At 48.5% G+C, this 17,911-nt stretch overlaps 1 protein-coding gene and 1 non-coding gene across 3 annotated transcripts in view; both read right to left on the reverse strand.

Moving 5' to 3' along the window:
• Positions 1 to 17,911, reverse strand: part of LOC138947258 (uncharacterized) — a 188,884-nt gene that overhangs the window by 153,898 nt on the left and 17,075 nt on the right. The window contains exons 10-16 of one of the 2 annotated variants that reach the window (XR_011449607.1): positions 17,342 to 17,573; positions 16,568 to 16,841; positions 8,017 to 8,276; positions 6,903 to 7,140; positions 6,429 to 6,535; positions 5,832 to 6,062; positions 1,061 to 5,310 (exon numbers count right to left, since the gene is read on the reverse strand). Coding sequence is in view for 1 of the 2 variants with exons in the window: in XM_070318700.1 (XP_070174801.1) it covers positions 4,582 to 5,310; positions 5,832 to 6,062; positions 6,429 to 6,535; positions 6,903 to 7,140; positions 8,017 to 8,276; positions 16,568 to 16,841; positions 17,342 to 17,573 (2,071 nt within the window). In the remaining variant the exon portion in view is untranslated. Of the gene's footprint in view, positions 1 to 286; positions 5,311 to 5,831; positions 6,063 to 6,428; positions 6,536 to 6,902; positions 7,141 to 8,016; positions 8,277 to 16,567; positions 16,842 to 17,341; positions 17,574 to 17,911 lie in introns of those variants that run through there. The other variant, XM_070318700.1, reaches the window with a different exon arrangement.
• On the reverse strand, positions 15,135 to 15,253 carry LOC138951320 (5S ribosomal RNA). The gene has a single exon (XR_011451099.1). It is a non-coding gene; the product is annotated as a 5S ribosomal RNA (ribosomal RNA).

The raw sequence follows: 17,911 nt of genomic DNA on the forward strand, positions 1-17,911 counted from the left end.
ATTTGCTTTTTTTAAGGAATGAAAATATGTTTCTAATTATGGCTGTGATCATTTTGTACCACACACACAGGTGCGCACACCCATAAAAGTTCATCAATACTTCTTTCAGCATCCATAATTGCTATCCTTCAGCTTTTTGTTTGTTTATCTTCTAAATTTTGTATCACACACATACAAACACACTGACACACACATGTACACACACTGACACACAAAAACACATGCACACACACTAACACACACGCATGCACACACACAAATCCATGAATCAAACTCATTAAGAATCAGCAGTTGTCATCACTTTAATAATAAACAGCTTACTAATTACGTACCTGTATTATTTAATTAAATCTAAGATCACAGGTATGCATAATATATAATTATAACAGATGCACAAAACACTAATAAATAGCATATCAGCCGGATACATACCATGTGCAAGTTAGTGTTACCCCCCCAAAAATTGCTAGTTTCAACAGAAATATCACAGAAAACGCTTTTTAAAAATGTGTGTAAACACAAATGCACTTTCTAAAATGTTACATCATGTATAGTCCGTCAGTACATGCACCAACATAAGGCAGTATACTTCTGAGTGATTGAGAAATTTTTGATGTCAGATCTATTATTTCAGGGTGTAAACGAAAGTGACAAAAAACATAACACATTATTTTTCTCAACCATTCAGCAGCACTAAAAAACAAAACAAAATAAAAACAGCAGTTTGAGCAGATCACAGTACAGGTCAAATTTCAGCATCCAATCAAAGTGTTGTTAACAAGTCACATTATCACAAAATGCTGCCACACCAAATAATAGGTTGAAGAAACAACTTAAGAGGCATGCAAGTGGATGTTGGGGGAGGGTGAGGGTGGGAGGGGACTAGGCAAGTAAAAGGCCTTTAACATTGGAGTAATTAAGCTTTCTCCGTGTCTCTTCTCAATTATTCATCAAGCCTTTCTTTTTTTATTTGGTGTTTAACGTCGTTTTCAACCACGAAGGTTATATCGCGACGGGGGGAGATGGGATAGAGCCACTTGTCACTTGTTCACAAAAGCACTAATCAAAAATTTGCTCCAGGGGCTTACTGGGAGAATGCAAGTTTCCAGTACAAAGGACTTAACATTTCTTACATACTGCTTGACTAAAATCTTTACAAAAATTGACTATATTCTATACAAGAAACACTTAACAAGGGTAAAAAGAGAAACAGAATCCGTTAGTCGCCTCTTACGACATGCTGGGGAGCATCGGGTAAATTCTTCCCCCTAACCCGCAGGGGGTATTCATCAAGCCCACAGTACACATACTAAAAGAATCTAATCAAGTGAGGGGCATAACTCTAAGGACGAGGTCCACTAACAAAGGGACGTAAGTGCGCAAAATATATAGTCAACAACAGTAAGTGAGAATTATGCTAGAGCGGTCTCCTGGGCCGAAGCGCACGAAGTGAAACTGGGTGCCACCCAGCCGGGTGGGAACAAGCCGCTGGGTCTCATCGGTTAAAATCACAACTAATCTCTATTTCAACCACCTTGCGGCTGCATACCATGCACCATGTGAGTGGCACCCAGTTTTTCTCCCTGCACACCAGCCCTGGCACCTGATAGATTAAGATGCACTGAAATAAACAGCCTCCTTTCTTCCTCAAAGTCAAGATATTCTCAAAGTTCTTTCAAGATTGAAAGACGCTTCTTCATTTCAGAGCTTCATAAATTTCTCTCAGAAGCTGGGAGACATTGTTCCCCATAGCTCTCACCTACTGTTGTACTGTGGAACCTTTTTTTAAGACCCCCAATTTAAGAATCCCCCCATTTAAGAATCCCCTCATTTAACCACTTGCCTGCCTTAGGACGGGTATACCCGTCCTGCGCTTGTGCAGCCGCAGCACCTTAGGACGGGTTTACCCGTCTTGACGGTTCCGGGATTTTCCAGAAGTGCGATGTCACTGCTGACACAAAAATAGCAGCCAATGGCTTGGTAGGATACCTCATTCTCATGAATAAACATAAATGGTGACGCGGTTTTGCGTCTGAAGGCTATTTTCGGCCTTGGCGACAGGATAGGGGAGAGAAATCTCGACTCGTCAAAATGGCAAACGGTGAAAGTCGACCGGGCCACGGTAGGGAAAAACAAAGCCGGACTGACGCTACAGGGGGTGCAAATGACTATGGATACTGACAGGGGAAGGGGGAGATCTTCTTTCGGACGATTCGTTGCAAACAGGTAGATGATAGTGATTATAATCCTTTCTTGGAGCGAGCAAAACAGCCACCTGTGTTTGATCCACAGGCACCGGAAAATGCACCGGACTGATTTTTCAAAAGTTCATATTTAAACATCATTATAAGCCAAACTAATTATCATTTCCATGATTAGACACTAAAAACAGATTCTTGGTTCAATTTCCCTTAAAAATAACATAGGTTTTACTTACCTACCTACTGCCAGTTTGGAACTAGAATTTTTTGTGAATTATTACACCCCGAACTCCAATATTCCCTGGCAGTCAGGAATGCACATACGCAAGTTTTGATTGGCAGCGTAAGGGTTAAGACTCCCCCCATTTAAGACCTTACTTTTAACCAATATGGGTGAAAGAATCAGTACAGGAAATTCTACAAGTGTACAGTCTTTCTTTCTTTATTTGGTGTTTAACGTCGTTTTCAACCACGAAGGTTATATCGCGACGGGGAAAGGGGGGAGATGGGATAGAGCCACTTGTCAATTGTTTCTTGTTCACAAAAGCACTAACAAGTGTACAGTACAAGTACACTAGTATGGTACTTTTATTATTGAACAATATACCAACTTACTTTACAATTAAAAAATAATGTGAAGTTAAAAACAAGTTCATTAGAATTGAGTAGTTACGGTCAAACATAATACAAAAGCTAAGAGACTCATAAAAAAAAATTTTTAAAAAGAAAATAAAATAAAATATCAATATTCTATAATGCAAACAAACAAAAGCAGAAGGAATGTGTTCTGATTTGTAATCTAATAAACCACAGTCGTATATTTCACATATCAGCACTCTACCTGAGATAATCAGAGATCAAGGAACAGTTTAGGCATCCCGTCCAAGAAAACACAGAAAAAAAACACAAGTCATGAGGAATTCAGCAAAATAAAAATATATACACGCATGATATTGATACTTACCCAGACCTGTTTACCCTAAACCTGAGGCAAGAGTACTTTTTCAAAAAGTTAAGTGTATTTTTCAAAAAGTTGGTGTACTTTGCAAGCAAAGCCATATGGGCTAGGCAAAACGTACGCCGTGGGTGCAAACGTGTTTGTGTAAGAATAGCATGTCTTGTGAACATCTTCAGAATTTAACTCCTTCCGATACAACAGGGATAAAACAATTTTATTTACCTGTCAGTTTATAACATTATAACCAGTGTCTTCCAAGCAGATTGATAATGAAAAGATGAAGTTCGTGAAATAACATCTGCGGTTGACAGTGGCAAGTTCATTTTTACAATCATCTCAGAAAACATTGCTTCAGCACGGACTACAGCCTTTTCTTCTGGCAGGATTTGCTTTGCGGGAATGAACTTAATAATTCCTTGGCAGCTTTCAGCGGATTTCTTTGCAGCAACCTTGTCCATGTGAGTTTTGGAACTGCAGTGTCGTTCGATGTCATATTTCCCAGCATGGACAACGGAGAAATCTGATTTACAATACTTGCAGTGTGCATGACTTTTTCCCATAGTAGACTCCACAATTCCTGGCTCTTTCTTATATTTCTCCAAGAAAATCTGCTGCTTCTGCTGTTTAGACTTGGTACAGTCATCCGAAACTGGCACATTTTACCGCTTCATTTTGCCACGATTGTCCAGACGATCGCACGTGCCAACAACTGAACAAGGTTTCCACAGCTGAAGACTCGCTGTCATAGTTATCTCCCTTCGACCGAAACCGGTATCAGTTGTACCATCCCGTAATCAGCACACCAACACCAAAAAACATATTCTAGACTTTTTCTTATGCGTATTTTGTGCGTGTGTCGCGTATTTGCGTACTGATATTAATTTGGCGTACAAAATACGCCCAAATCGTACTGGTAAACAGGTCTGCTTACCACTGCATAATACACTAGATGTCATCATCATGTCTTTTAACATGGGGAAAAACAGTTCAAGATGTGGCTATGTAATAACTGGCCACTTTACAAACAACACCCTGCTTTGATGAGGGGAAGATGTGTTAACAAACTAATCTATAATTCGGGTAAAATGGATTGAGAACTGCTTGACTGTAAGAAATTATTAATACTAAACAAAAACAAAAACTAGAAAAATGTCAGAGTTTCAAAATTACAAAAGCATTCCCAACAATGATTCAGACTTCTAATACCAGTAACAAATTATTTGTCAATCATAAAAGGCAGCAAACGCTCAGCATCTGAGCTGCTTTGTCAAAAGAAAGTCGTTATTTTCCATCTACAAATGAGAGGATTTCAGCTCGTATTTTCTCATAACTGTTCAGCTGCAGGCTGACAATCAACTGCGGTGTGTCACACCTGAGCATGCTAACAAGATGACACAACTGCAGTGTCACACCTGTAAGTATTCACAAGATGGCACAACAGGCAGAGCTCTTCGTTTGCACTGCATCGTCAAAACCCGCTGATCTCAGGTTACTGGGGTTGTAAGCATCATGGCCTAGATCAGACTGAACGGAGGATGCGTTGGACTGTTTTCTGGCGGAGGTGCCGTGCACAGCGGGTTTCTGTTCCTCTTTCTGAGCCGACAGTTTGCTGCTGTTGTTGGTGTCTCCATCCGTGCCGTCTTCAGGTGCTCTTGAAGCCGGAGCTACCTGAGATTTTCTGACCGCGACAGGCTGGACTTCTTGCTGTGGCTTGGACTCTACACATTGTTGCTTCTCCGCAGGTTGAGCTGAAGAAGGAGGGACAGACGCTTTGCTTTTCGTTCCTCCACTTTCTCCGTCGTTGCTTTCTCCTCCTGTACCTCCGTCACTTCCTTTTCCACCCCCTTCCTGTGGTGAAGGTACTTGCTGGTTGACAACGGAGCCTTTGCTTTCCATTCCTCCCTTTTCTTTGTCGTTCCTCTCTCCTCCTGCACTTTCCTGACCTCCGTCCGGTGCGGGTATGTGCTGGTTGATGACGGTGATGAGCTGGTCAAACTTGGGTCCGGCCCAGCTGTCCTCCATGTTGTCCCTGGTGCAGTCCACATAGAGCAGGCCGGTCAGCACGGGGGACATGGGGCCCGGCGGGGGCCACGCCATCCCCTCCAGCAGCAGGGGCACCAGGGGTTTCTGTAGCGCGTCCGCCAGGCTCACCTGTATGTTGCAACAGATACAAGTTCATGATTTGTGTTTAAAACGATCAGAAGGAAAGTTTTTGTCCACGGAGGGACGGACGGCGGGCCATCCTGTCGTCCATACGTTAAGTTTTTATGAAATAAACATGACCCAGCGGTGACCCCAACATTTGACGAGGGTCAGCCTAAAAGTGTGCAAAGTTTCAAAGGTCTAGCTTGAATAAACCTCCGAAATAACCTTAACGTTAAGGTTTTTGTCAACGGACGGACGGACAGACACAGATGATTACTAAGACTCACCCAATACTCAGGTGAGTCAAAAATGCAAAACAATCCCAGGATAATCCTCTCAGGTTCTTAGGGTCAACATTGCTCAAGAATCAATCAATCAATCAATCAATCAATCAGTCAATCAATCAATCAATCAGTCTGTCATATGTTTTAAACTTTTTGTTGTAATTTTTGGTTTCCCTTTTGTCTATCTTTCCTTCATTATTGTCCAACTGTCAAACACAATCGCTTCTTTTCACCCACACCCACCTCCCTCCTGCAGTTTGCGGACTTTGCGTACTTGGTGGTGACACAGGCCAGCACCACCCGACAGCCACGCACACCACGGTCAATCTTGTCGTACAGCGAGTCTCCGCCCCCCATCTGCATAATGTCCAGCCAGCACGTGTAGCCAAGGGAGGTCAGTCGCTGGTACAGCTTCAAGATCTGGGGTTGCTTCCCCCACTGGTAGGAGATGAAGACATCTGGAGACTCTGCTGCCTGGTTTGGGAGAAAAGAAGGAAAACATATGAAGGATACATTTGTGTGCTGCAATGGTGAGATGTGATAAGCCACACAAACATATTTAACAAAACGATATATGGAAACAAAGTTGTCTCTCAAATCTGTCTGTCCCGATATATGTAAACGAGAGAGAGAGAGAGAGAGAAAAACACATACACCAAAACAAAACAAAAGGAAAAATATAAAACCTGCAGCCTGCCTCTCTCCTGCTTATCTTTCTCTAACTTCTTGTTTAAAAAATCTAACATGTCTCACAACTGACGCTTTTATTTGTTTCGCAACATGATTTTCTACTGATTTATCAGTAAGCGAACAAATCAGAAACTGCACATAAATACTCACCTTTTTATCATCCACAGCAGGGGCTGAGCTGGCAGAGGTCTGTTTCTTGGCTCTGTCTTTATCCACCGTCACCGCCTCCACCTTGGGTACCCACCAGTCCTTGTACTCTACAGTGAGAAAGAAGAAAGTTTTTACAAGCAGGCATTAGATCATGCAATTGTAAAAAAACAAAAATACAAAAAACAAACAACAAAACTGAAAGCCTGAAACAGTTGCGAGCAAGGTATCAAGGTTATGAAGAACATCTGTGTAAAACAACGTGGCAGCTATCACCACCATGGACAAGTCGTTGATTCTATCATGAGAAAGAAAGAAAGAAAGAAAAAAAGAAAGAAAGAAAGAAAGAAAGAAATTAACAAAGATAGATTTGAAGCAAACAAACAAAGAAACAAACAACAAATTCACTATCCATTTACACACACACACACTCACACAAATCCACCAAACACGCACACACACATCCACTAAACTCACCAGGCTGTATGGCTTGCTGATCAGGCTTGACACCATTGATTGACAGCTGCATGAGCAGTTCCTGGAACTTGGGGAGGGGCCAGTAGCGCTGGTCGGGGGTCTCCTCCCCGGCTCGCTGGAAGAAGCGGATAAAGAGATACTCGCTGAAGATGGGGCCCATGGAGCCCGGCGGCGGCCATGTTGTCTTCTCCATCAGCAGCGGGAAGATGGGTTTGCCCAGGTTCACTGCTAGGTTCACCTATGAAGGGGAAGAAAGATCAACAGCACGATCTAAATGTGAAGACCCAGTGACGAGAAGATGGTTTTTTTCTTTCTCAGTGTAAAACATCTCTCTCTTTTGCCCTACCTCTAAAGGTGATGATTAAATTAAAGCAAATTAATATAATATTTTTACACTGTTATACTTTTATCTATCCACACTTGCACAGCTAAGAGCTGTTTTTTCACTCCCTGCATACAAGCAGGTATTTCTTTGCTCGGCTTATCAGAAAATTATTGGATGGAAGTTTATTTTCAGCAGTTGAAAAAGCTACATACAGATGATGAGATCTGTAAGAATGTGAAAGACTTATTACATTGGAACCCCCAATTAAGATCTCCAAAAATCTGAGAAAATCAGGTCAGACCTGAGGCGTGACTGAAAGCCACAGGGGCTCCGTGCAGCTGCATCTGTCCCACGTTCAGTAACTTTAACCCCTTCACTGCCCACCCCGTATGCAATACGCGGTCATTTTCTGTTTATCGTACGCCCATAACCGTATCTCATACGTGGGATTTGTGTCAACAACATTTCAGGACATTTCTGAAAACTAAATGGGAGGTAACCACTGTCCAAGTACTTGTAGGGGTTCTAAACACAGTTCTTTCCCATAGACCATTCGGATAAGTTACTACCAATGTGGCAGTGAAGGGGTTAAAAAAGAGGGGTCTTGAAATGAGGTAGGTTTACACTGGTTATTAACATAAAGTCTTAAAAAACAAGGATTTAAACAGATGTGGAGTCTTAAAAGGGGGGTTCCACTGTACACCCTGCTGTTTTAAAGATGACTTGATCGTCTTTGCACTTCAACGTGATAACAACATGAAGATGTCACAGCAGCCACACGTCACTGACCTCCCTGTTACAGTTGGGGGACTTGGCGTACTTGGCAGTCACACAGCTGATGACCACCTTGGCCCCGCGGATGCCCGTGTCAATCTTCTCAAACAGCTTGTCCCCGCCCCCCATCTGTCCCACGTCCATCCAGCAGCTGAAGCCCGCCATCTCCAGGTGTTGCCGTAGCAACCGCACCTCGTCCTGGTGGCCCCACTGGTAGCTGAGGAAAATGTCAGGTGGAGTGGCGTACTCAAACTCCGTGTCGTCCACCACCTCCTCTGTGAAAAAAACACAGAAAATGACAAATCATGCTGCTATAAACAGTAAATTGGGGTCAGATAAATCTGACACGGGCGCATTGGCCTTGTGGGTTAGATCGGCCATAGACCATTTATCCTGGACCGCCAACTAGCTCTCTCTCCGCTCTTTCTCTCTATTACGAGGTAGCGGCCCCTCGCATTTAGGAACGAAGAGAGGTACAGAAAAGCGTGCTATCCTTCTCAGCGCAACTACTACCCCGCCCTTCTTGGCCTTTCAGAAATCAGAAGGATGTCATATCCGGTGTCGATTGTAAACATGGACGAAGTTGCCGAGGTAAGTTCTGAAAATGCTAAAATAACCTCAGCTAAAGTGCATATGGAACATGTTTTTCGATGAGTTTTGTTAAGTTTAGTTTGGAGTTTTGGAAAATCCAGTTCATTGTCACCTCCCATTGTCACAAATAACTGGAGCGTGCTTTCTTTTCACTGTCTTTCAAACCGGACGCTAAGCGCCCCTGTTAAAGTCGAGTGTCGTAACCTCGAAGGGTCACGTGACGAGTTGGCGGTCCAGGCTATTTGGTCTATGGATCGGCGTATGGCTGCCTAAATGGCGGGGTAAAAATGGACATACACGTAAAAATCCACTTGTGCAAAAAACACAAGTGTACATAGGAGTTTCAGCCCATGAACAAAGAAAAAGAAGACAATTCTGAAAGGAAGCGGCTGTAATTCTGTGGTAAGAAATTAATCTAAACCAGGCAACATTATAAAATGAAATGTTCAAATTCAAATGACAAAGTTAAAAGTCTCTAAATGATTTATTCTCACACACAAATCGCGTTTCTAAATGTTACCAAGTTGTTGACTTTTTCAGCAGAACAGGTTATACTGGTTGTGGGGATTATGTACACATGAGCCATTTAAAAAAACCCTCTTGTGACAAATCAAATATGGGGAAGAAACAGCCACATGATTACTGCAAATAAACTATATTAGCCTGAGCACTAATACATACTAATTCATAGAATGTAAGGCTTCTTTTTAAGCCTACTGTCTATATGATACTTACCGAGACAGTACTATTCTTGCACATTATCTATTATAGGCCGAAAAAATTGGACAAAACGCTGAGTGGGTACAATTATCTCCCATAACCATGCGCCACCGTGGATCCCAAGCACTGTCCGAGTGCTTCCCCCTTACAGGATGTAGGTGGCGCGTCCTCTTTCTTTATGAGCTGCAGACCCTCAAAAAGCCCATAACATATCAAGAGGGGAGGCGGGAGGGAAACTCTAATAGTACTGTCTCGGTAAGTATCATATAGACAGTAGGCTTAAAAAGAAGCCTTACAGTCAATATAACACTTACCTCGACAGTACTATTCTTGCACAGAATACCAGAGTGGTGTGAGGGTGATATGTAGAGTATTAAACTCCTTAATCAAAATCACTTAAATCCAAGGATTAAGATACCCAGGCAATTTTCGAACAGTACTACCGTAAAAGAAAATATACCCAAGAAACATACCTTAGACTGACGTGACCATGCTGGCAACCACTGCTGTGTGGTGAACTCAATGTCAAAGTCCAGGCCACTCAAAGCTTGAATACCACTGAGTCTACGGCAAGTGGCTAAAGCGATGAGGAACAATTAGTCTTAAAAATCAGCAACTTGATACTGATGCCTGCCAGGGGTTCAAACTCATTGCTACGCAGGAGTTTGAGGACCAGAAAGACATCCCCCTTGGGAAATGAAACCCGAGGTTTAGACACCGCTGCATTGCTAATACCCGAAAGGACATTAGCGATGAGGGAGGACCTGATCAAGTGTTCAGGTCTGCGACCAGTAGCGGCCGCAATCGTGGAAGCGATGGCAGATCTGTATCCAAGAAGAGTCTTAGAAGAAAGACTCTTCTTTTGATACACTTCCACCAGGAAGTTGGCCAAGTCCTGTGTTGAGGGATAAAGCGGCTTTATCCCCTTGGACAAGGCGAAGGTGGCCCAAGCTCTCCAGCGTAAGTCGTAGAGCTGATTAGTTGATCGCCTCTTAGCGTTCAAGGAAAACTCTACTGAACTCTTGTGCAATCCTAGTGCAAGCAGTTTGGAGCGCACAAGAGCCATGCGGTCAAGCACAGACTCTCTGGACGTGGATGAGGGAGGCATGATCGAGGCTGGAGCAGACCTCCCCCGTCCAGATCCAGAGGTAGAGGGTCTACGTGGGTGAGACCGCGAAGATCTGGAAACCACGGAGCTGTTGGCCAGTAAGGCGCGACCAAAATCAGTCTTGGTCGTTCCTGCAGATATTTTGCCAGCACCCTCGGAATCAGAGATGTCGGGGGATAGGCGTAAGCATCGAGGAGCCTCCACAAGAGAGTGAATGCGTCCAAGTGGAACGCATTCATGTCTCGAAAGGGGCTGACGTACCTGGGAAGCCGAGCGCTGAATCGAGTTGCGAACAGATCGATCAGAGGACGGTCCCACCTTGCCCACAGACGCTGTAGAACGTTGTGAGCGATGGTCCATTCTGTGGAGAGAACCTGATCGCCCCGACTGAGAATGTCGGCCAGGGCGTTCAGTTTCCCCGGAACGAACTGGACTGACATCCGGACCTGATTGGTCTGGCACCAGAGCAGAATCTCCTCCGCCAACAGGGAGAGGGACCGAGAATTGGTGCCCCCCTGGTGGCGAAGGTAAGCTAAGCATGTGGTGTTGTTGTCCCCGTTGAAATTCAGAGGGGCCAAGGACAGGCCGAATGGGAGGGCCCGAAACTCGAACACTGTGCCCTCCCAAACGAACCGGAGCAGATGTCGGTACCCCGGGGCCACCAGGATGTGGAAGTAAGCATCCTGGAGGTCCCAGACATGGCCCAATCGTTTGGCCGGATGGCCAACCGGACCGACGAAGGGGTTTCCATCTTGAACTTGCACCTGTGAAGGTACAAGTTCAAGGTGGAGAGGTCCAACACCGGTCCTGAACCGGCCGTCCTTTTTGGGGACGGTGAACAGGCGGGAGCAGAACCCCGGAGAAGGCTGAGAAAGGGGGTAGACCGCCTTCTTCTCGACCAAAGAGTTCACCTCGTCCTGAAGAGCCTGCCATCTGGCAGGGTCTCGAGGAGGGGGGAACGTCCAGGGTAGAGCGGACAATGGAGGTTGTGACGACAGCGGTAGAGAAAACCCCGACCACACCACCCTCAAGAAAAACTGGTTGGAGACCAGTCTGCCCCACATGCCGCGGGCCCGAAAAAGGGAACCGACGGACGAAAGAGGGGCAACTTGAGGGGGCGTCAACGTAGGGCCGGGACTCACTGAAAATTCTGCTGGCGGGCAGGCGCAGGCTTGCGACCACCCCCCCTGGTGGTGCTGCTTCCCCTTACCTGTCTGAGCACCCTTCGTCTTGCTTGGGAACGCGACAGGCGCCTAAGAGGAGTAAGAAGGAGGCAGTGAAACTGGCTTCTTCTTCTTCTTAGGCTGGAAGCTGGAGGTGACTGTAGCACTTCTCTTACTCCCCGCCGCCGTCGCCGAAGCAGCGAGGCCAACCATCAGAGAATCAGTGTTCCTCTGGCGTGTGGACTCCACCACAGAATGAACAGTGTCCGGATGAAAGAGGGAAGAAGGCTGAGGAAACGTGTTCCTCAGACTCTTCCTCATATCCGGAGGCACTATAGAAGTAGACAGAAAATGATCACGGAACAGGGCCAATAAAGTGGACCCGTGTTCCAATGGCCAATTCTGCCGCAGACGTCACGCACGATCGCACGGCATGCAAAGCCCGATCCACTCGAACCGTGTCAAGGACCCGAATGGAATCGGACTCTGCCCGATCGGGAGGGTCCAACAGTGTGGACAGCGTGCTCATCCATGTCAAGGCCTGTGATTGGGCCTCGACTGTGGAAGAAACGGTGGCCTCAAGATTGTGGAACGAAGCAGAGCTCAGTTCCACCTTCTTGACCGAAGGCACCTCCCCAACGAACACATCACCGTCAGCCCCACCCTAAACACTCGAAGTCTGGAAAGGGAGAGTTCGAGAGTCAAAGGGAAAAGGGAGGGACGAAACAGATTGGACACGAGGAAACAGTGGAGGTGCGCCTCCCGAAGGAAAGCATGGCACTGAACCCGCGTCCTCCCGAGGAACATAGGTCGCGTTTGCACGTGAATCTGTACTCCTCAGGCGATGTGCTGCCGCTTCCACCGTGGCACTGAGACTAGGGTGGAACGCGACTTGCCGGCGGCCGGATCGTTCATAAAACAAGCCGCCGGCAGACGCGGCGTGAGCCTCCCGCGCCCGGGCCGAAGCGGACTCAAAGGACGAGAGGGCGTCTCAGGGAAGGACGTCCTGAAACTGTTCAAACGTCCTTCTAGCTGTGCGAGGGCGAGCCTCCTGCCTCTCGTCCTCAGACCCCGGGTCCACGTCCTGTGTGTCAACACTAGACGACAGACGCTTAAGAGAGGCATCCGTGACGTCAAGACGCCGCGTGATGTCTGTCATGTACTGTTGGAAAGTATGAAGCATAGCTTCGGAAGTTCCATCAGAAACTGGCAAGGGTAGAGGATCAGTGTTAACCTCAGGGCGACCCTGATCCTCCTCCCTATCGTCCTCCGACTCACTCTCCTCTTCACTTCCCGACAACTCCTCAAGAGCAGGAGTGTAGGGAGCTTGAGGGGGAAGAGCCGAAAGCGATGAAGCAGGCTGTGAAGAAACGCCCACAGAAGCAAGAGGCCGCGAAGACCCCTGCCCCAAAGACGAAACGTCTCCAGCAGCCGAAGGGGGAGAAAAACAACAACCCTGCGACTGTTGGGTCAGCCCAGCCAACGAACCCCCGCCATTTATAGACTGAACAGGAACCCATCGGGTCTGATCAGAAAAGAAATGGTCCGGTCCGGTCGGGGGTGCCGATCCAGTCCGGTAGGGTGGTCCGGTGTTCCGGTCCGGTCCCGTACCATCCGGAGGTCCCGTTCAGCACCGAACCATCGTACCCACAGAAGTGTTCGGGTGGTTAGGTCCGGACGTGGACATACCGTACCATCCGGACCCGTAGGTCCGGTGGTCCGGTACGGTGCCAGACCATCCAGACCAACAGAGGTGGTCGGGTGGTCCGGCACCGGACCATCCGGACCCGTAGGTCCGGACCCGTAGGTCCGGTACCATCCGGAGGTCCTGTTCGGCACCGAACCATCCGTATGCACAGAAGTGTTCGGGTGGTTCGGTCCGGGCGTGGACGTACCGTACCATCCGGACCCGTAGGTCCGGTTCGGTGCCAGACCATCCGGACCAACAGAGGTGGTCGGGTGGTCCGGACCGGTCCGGTAGGGTGGTCCGGTGTTCCGGTCCGGTAGTCCGGTCCCGTACCATCCGGAGGTCCCGTTCGGCACCGAACCATCCGTACCCACAGAAGTGTTCGGGTGGTTCGGTCCGGACGTGGACATACCGTACCATCCGGACCCGTAAGTCCGGTGGTCCGGTATGGTCCGGTGCCAGACCATCCGGACCAACAGAGGTGGTCGGGTGGTCCGGTCCGGACCACCGGACCATCCGGACCCGTAGGTCCGGTCCGGTCCCGTACCATCCGGAGGTCCCGTTCGGCACCGAACCACCCGTACCCACAGAAGTGTTCGGGTGGTTCGGTCCGGACGTGGACATACTGTACCATCCGGACCCGTAGGTCCGGTGGTCCGGTGCCAGACCATCCGGACCAACAGAGGTGGTCGGGTGGTCCGGACCAATCCGGTAGGGTGGTCCGGTGTTCCGGTCCTGTGGTCCGGTCCCATACCATCCGGAGGTCCCGTACGGCACCGAACCATCCGTACCCACAGAAGTGTTCGGGTGGTTCGGTCCGGACGTGGACCTACCGTACCATCCGGACCCGTAGGTCCGGTGGTCCGGTATGGTCCGGTTCGGTGACAGACCATCCGGACCAACAGAGGTGGTCGGGTGGTCCGGTTCGGACCGGACCACTGGTCCGGTACCGGACCATCCGAACCCGTAGGTTCGGTCCGGTCCCGTACCATCCGGAGGTCCCGTTCGGTACCGAACCATCCGTACCCACAGAAGTGTTCGGGTGGCTCGGTCCGGACGTGGACATACCGTACCATCCGGACCCGTAGGTCCGGTGGTCCGGTTCGGTGCCAGACCACCCGGACCAACAGAGGTGGTCGAGTGGTCCGGTCCCGACCGGACCACTGGTCCGGTACCGTACCATCCGGACCCGTAGGTCCGGGGGGTCCGGCAAGGGCCAGAGGTACTGTCCCGCACCGGACCCTAAGGTCCGGTACGGTCCCGTACCATGGGTCCCGTCCGGACCAAACCCGGAGGTCAAGTCCAGTCGGGACCCGTGGGTCCGGTTCGATCCCGACCCGTAAGCCTGGAACGTTCCGGACCCTTGGTCCGGACCATCCGTCACCCGAACACCAGACGCTAAGGAATGGCGTGGGGTCAAGACGGTCCGGTCGGAGGTGTCGGTCTGAGCAACAGAAACAATGTTCCCGTCGCCCTGACCATTCGACAGAAGTACCACGTTCTGTCGAACACCTCCACGTCCAGTAACTAGTCGGCCGGAGCGTTTCAAGAGGGACAGCCACCAGTCACACGGACGTCAGAGGGAACCGTAGTAGCAGTGGTCGTAGGCACGAAGCCTGAAACCCCTGCCCCCACAGGACCGCCCTGAACGGGGTCAATTCGCATCCCAACCCCAGCGGGGAGGGAATTCAGAGACCCCGTCATCTCCTCCGATCTCCCCCCCCCAGGAGGCCGAAACTACTGTCGAAACAGCAGCAGACGACCCAGCGAGGGAGTTCAGAGGAGGACCCGTGTCCCTCCTGGCTTCCACAGCGGTGGAAACCGAGGAGGGCACAGGAGAGGCACCGGAAAAGGAAGATTTTAATGCCAACTGCACCCGGTGTTCCCAGGCGGTCACCCATCCAAGTACTAACCGGGCCCGACGTTGCTTAACTTCGGTGATCGGACGAGAACCGGTGTTTTCAACGTGGTATGGCCGTTGGCTGTCAAAACCTGAGTCTCTCCAGTAGCCCCTAGATCGGATTCACCAACCCCCAAAGAGGGTTGGGAATCGACCTGCCCCCGGATTCGAGCCAGGGAGGAGAAGGAAACCTTCCCCCCAGGCTTGAAACCGGGAGGAGCTGAAGCCTGAGACTGAGGGCCGGACAACGGCGTCGAAGGGGGGGAAGCCTGTTCCACTGAAGGAGAAGGAGAAAGAAGCTTTTTCTTTCCCCTCGACCTTCCCCGAACCTTCGACGGCGCAGCCCCGCCCGAAGTCCCAGGCTCAAGCCCAGCCTGTTTGAGCAAGCTCGCATTGAGCTTGCTCAAACAGGCTTTCTCCGCCCTCCCTCGCCGCAAACGCAAAGCGTTTGGGGAGGGAGAGTCGGAGCGCCGAAAGGTCCCCTTCTCCGTGCGCAAAACATGACGCTGGGCGCCCGGAGAAGGGTTGCCCCCGGCAGACTCTAGTTCCGTAGAACCAGAGCCCAAAACAGGACGAGACATCCTACCTCGCCCTGTACGTACCCTTAAAGACCGAGAATTAACAAAATTCAAAGAAAATTTAGGTCAATACTCAAGTGAATGCGGCGAAACGAGAAGCAGACGACCGGTCACCACGAAGTAGGACGGGAGGCACGCCGAGTCCGCCACACAACAACGGAGGCACAAGTTGAAGGAAACACAACGTAGCCTCAAGCCAGAAGTGGAATAACACACAATAATCCAACAGGTGATAGTCCACACAGAAAAGAAGCCTCTTAGTCCAAAATAATCCGGGAGCGTAGCAGAAACACAGCCGGTCTGACACGCGCGAAAAAAGAAAGAGGACGCGCCACCTACATCCTGTAAGGGGGAAGCACTCGGACAGTGCTTGGGATCCACGGTGGCGCATGGTTATGGGAGATAATTGTACCCACTCAGCGTTTTGTCCAATTTTTTCGGCCTATAATAGATAATGTGCAAGAATAGTACTGTCGAGGTAAGTGTTATATTGACAGTAAGGTACAGTCAAACCTGCCTTAGTGACCAACTCTTAACAACGACCACCTGTTCAAAACGACCACCTGTTCAAAACAAACAACCACCTGTTCAAAACGACCACCTGTTAAAAACAAACGACCACCTGTTCAAAACGACCACCCCAAAGGGTCCCCGACGGGCTTTTTCTCACTACATTTCACCTTTCCACAACAACCACCTGTCTATAAAGACCGCTTTCGGTTGGTCCCTTGGCTGGTTCCACTGTACAATCATTCTTGCTTCTACCTACAGAAGAATTAACTAGTTCAGAGATCATCTCCACAAGAAAAAGTCACAGACCTGCAGCTTTCATGGCGTTCTCCACAATGACGGCAGCGTCCTCCCGATCCAGCAACTGAAGGGAGGTAAGCACAGCATGAGTGGCCTCCCTTGTCTTGTGAGTGGTGTACCACTCGTTCAACATGGCCATGCAGGGGTCTGCCTGTTGCGCCCAGGCTCTGATGTCGTCGTTAGAGTAACCCAGACGTAGGGACAGGAGACGCCAGTCGTTGTCGGTTTCCACGTTCAGCAGTCTGGACACGTCACGCGCCCAGTAAGGAGCGTGACTCAGGGTCTGCACATATCGGTGATTTGGCTCAAGGTCATGAATGAATAAACAATCAAATCTGTCCCATGACTTCCCCTTCCCAAAATATTAGGTTTCATAAAGGAGAGAGTGAAAACTGGTGGTACATTTACAGACTTGATGATAGTGTTTTCTTGCAATATTAAAGACTGAAGGACAGACTGACTTACGAGCTAATCATACCATGAGAATGGGTAGAGACAGAGAGAGGGAGATTTTCATACTCTTCAATACACACATATTCTGACAACAGTCTCATATTTTGCTCTCTTCCACATTCCAAATACAATGGTACCTGCGATGAGTGGCCCCTCTGATGAGAGGACACCTCCCTTGAAAGGACATCTTCTGCCGCCCCTTTGTATATTATCTCTACCAAAGTATACCTGTCATGACAGGCCACCTACAATGTAGGGACACTTTTGGCTGATTCCAAGGGTGTCCTTTCATCGCAGGTACCACATCAAAAGCATGATCTGTTTACTGACCTTGCCATCAATCTCCTGAACCTTAGCAACTGTTTCATCCACTGTGCCCTCCACTTGACCCAGACGTTGACCTTGCTCCGACATGTCATTCTTCACGTTGTCAAGGTCGTCTCCATGGCGCTGCACAGTGTCCTTGACCCCAGAAAGGTCCTTCTCCGTGGTTGTAACTCTGACGTCCAGCTCTGCCAGATCACCTTGCACCTCACGCAGTTCATCTGCAATCTTGTCAAGACTGATGAAGAGCAGAACAAATCTCTTAATTCGTTTGCCAGCTTGTTTGTTTGATATTCCCTCTTCATGGAATCAATCAGCACTCCACAAAATATTTACACAACCGAATCTTGACATTTTTGCCAAGATTGCTGACATTTGTTTCCGTTTGTTTGTCTGTTTGTATTTCACTCTTCAGCGGGTTAGACAGCACTCGTAAACGTGAAATATTCAAAATAACCAAATCTTAACATTTTCCGCTGAGCCAACATTACCCTTCAGTTCGCACCTGACTTCTGATAAATGTGTGTTTTTTTTAGGTTTTTTTTTACAACCAGAGCAATTTAAAAACAAGTCGCG

This window comes from Littorina saxatilis, linkage group LG1, assembly GCF_037325665.1.
Source record: "Littorina saxatilis isolate snail1 linkage group LG1, US_GU_Lsax_2.0, whole genome shotgun sequence".
Lineage (NCBI taxonomy): Eukaryota > Metazoa > Mollusca > Gastropoda > Littorinimorpha > Littorinidae > Littorina > Littorina saxatilis.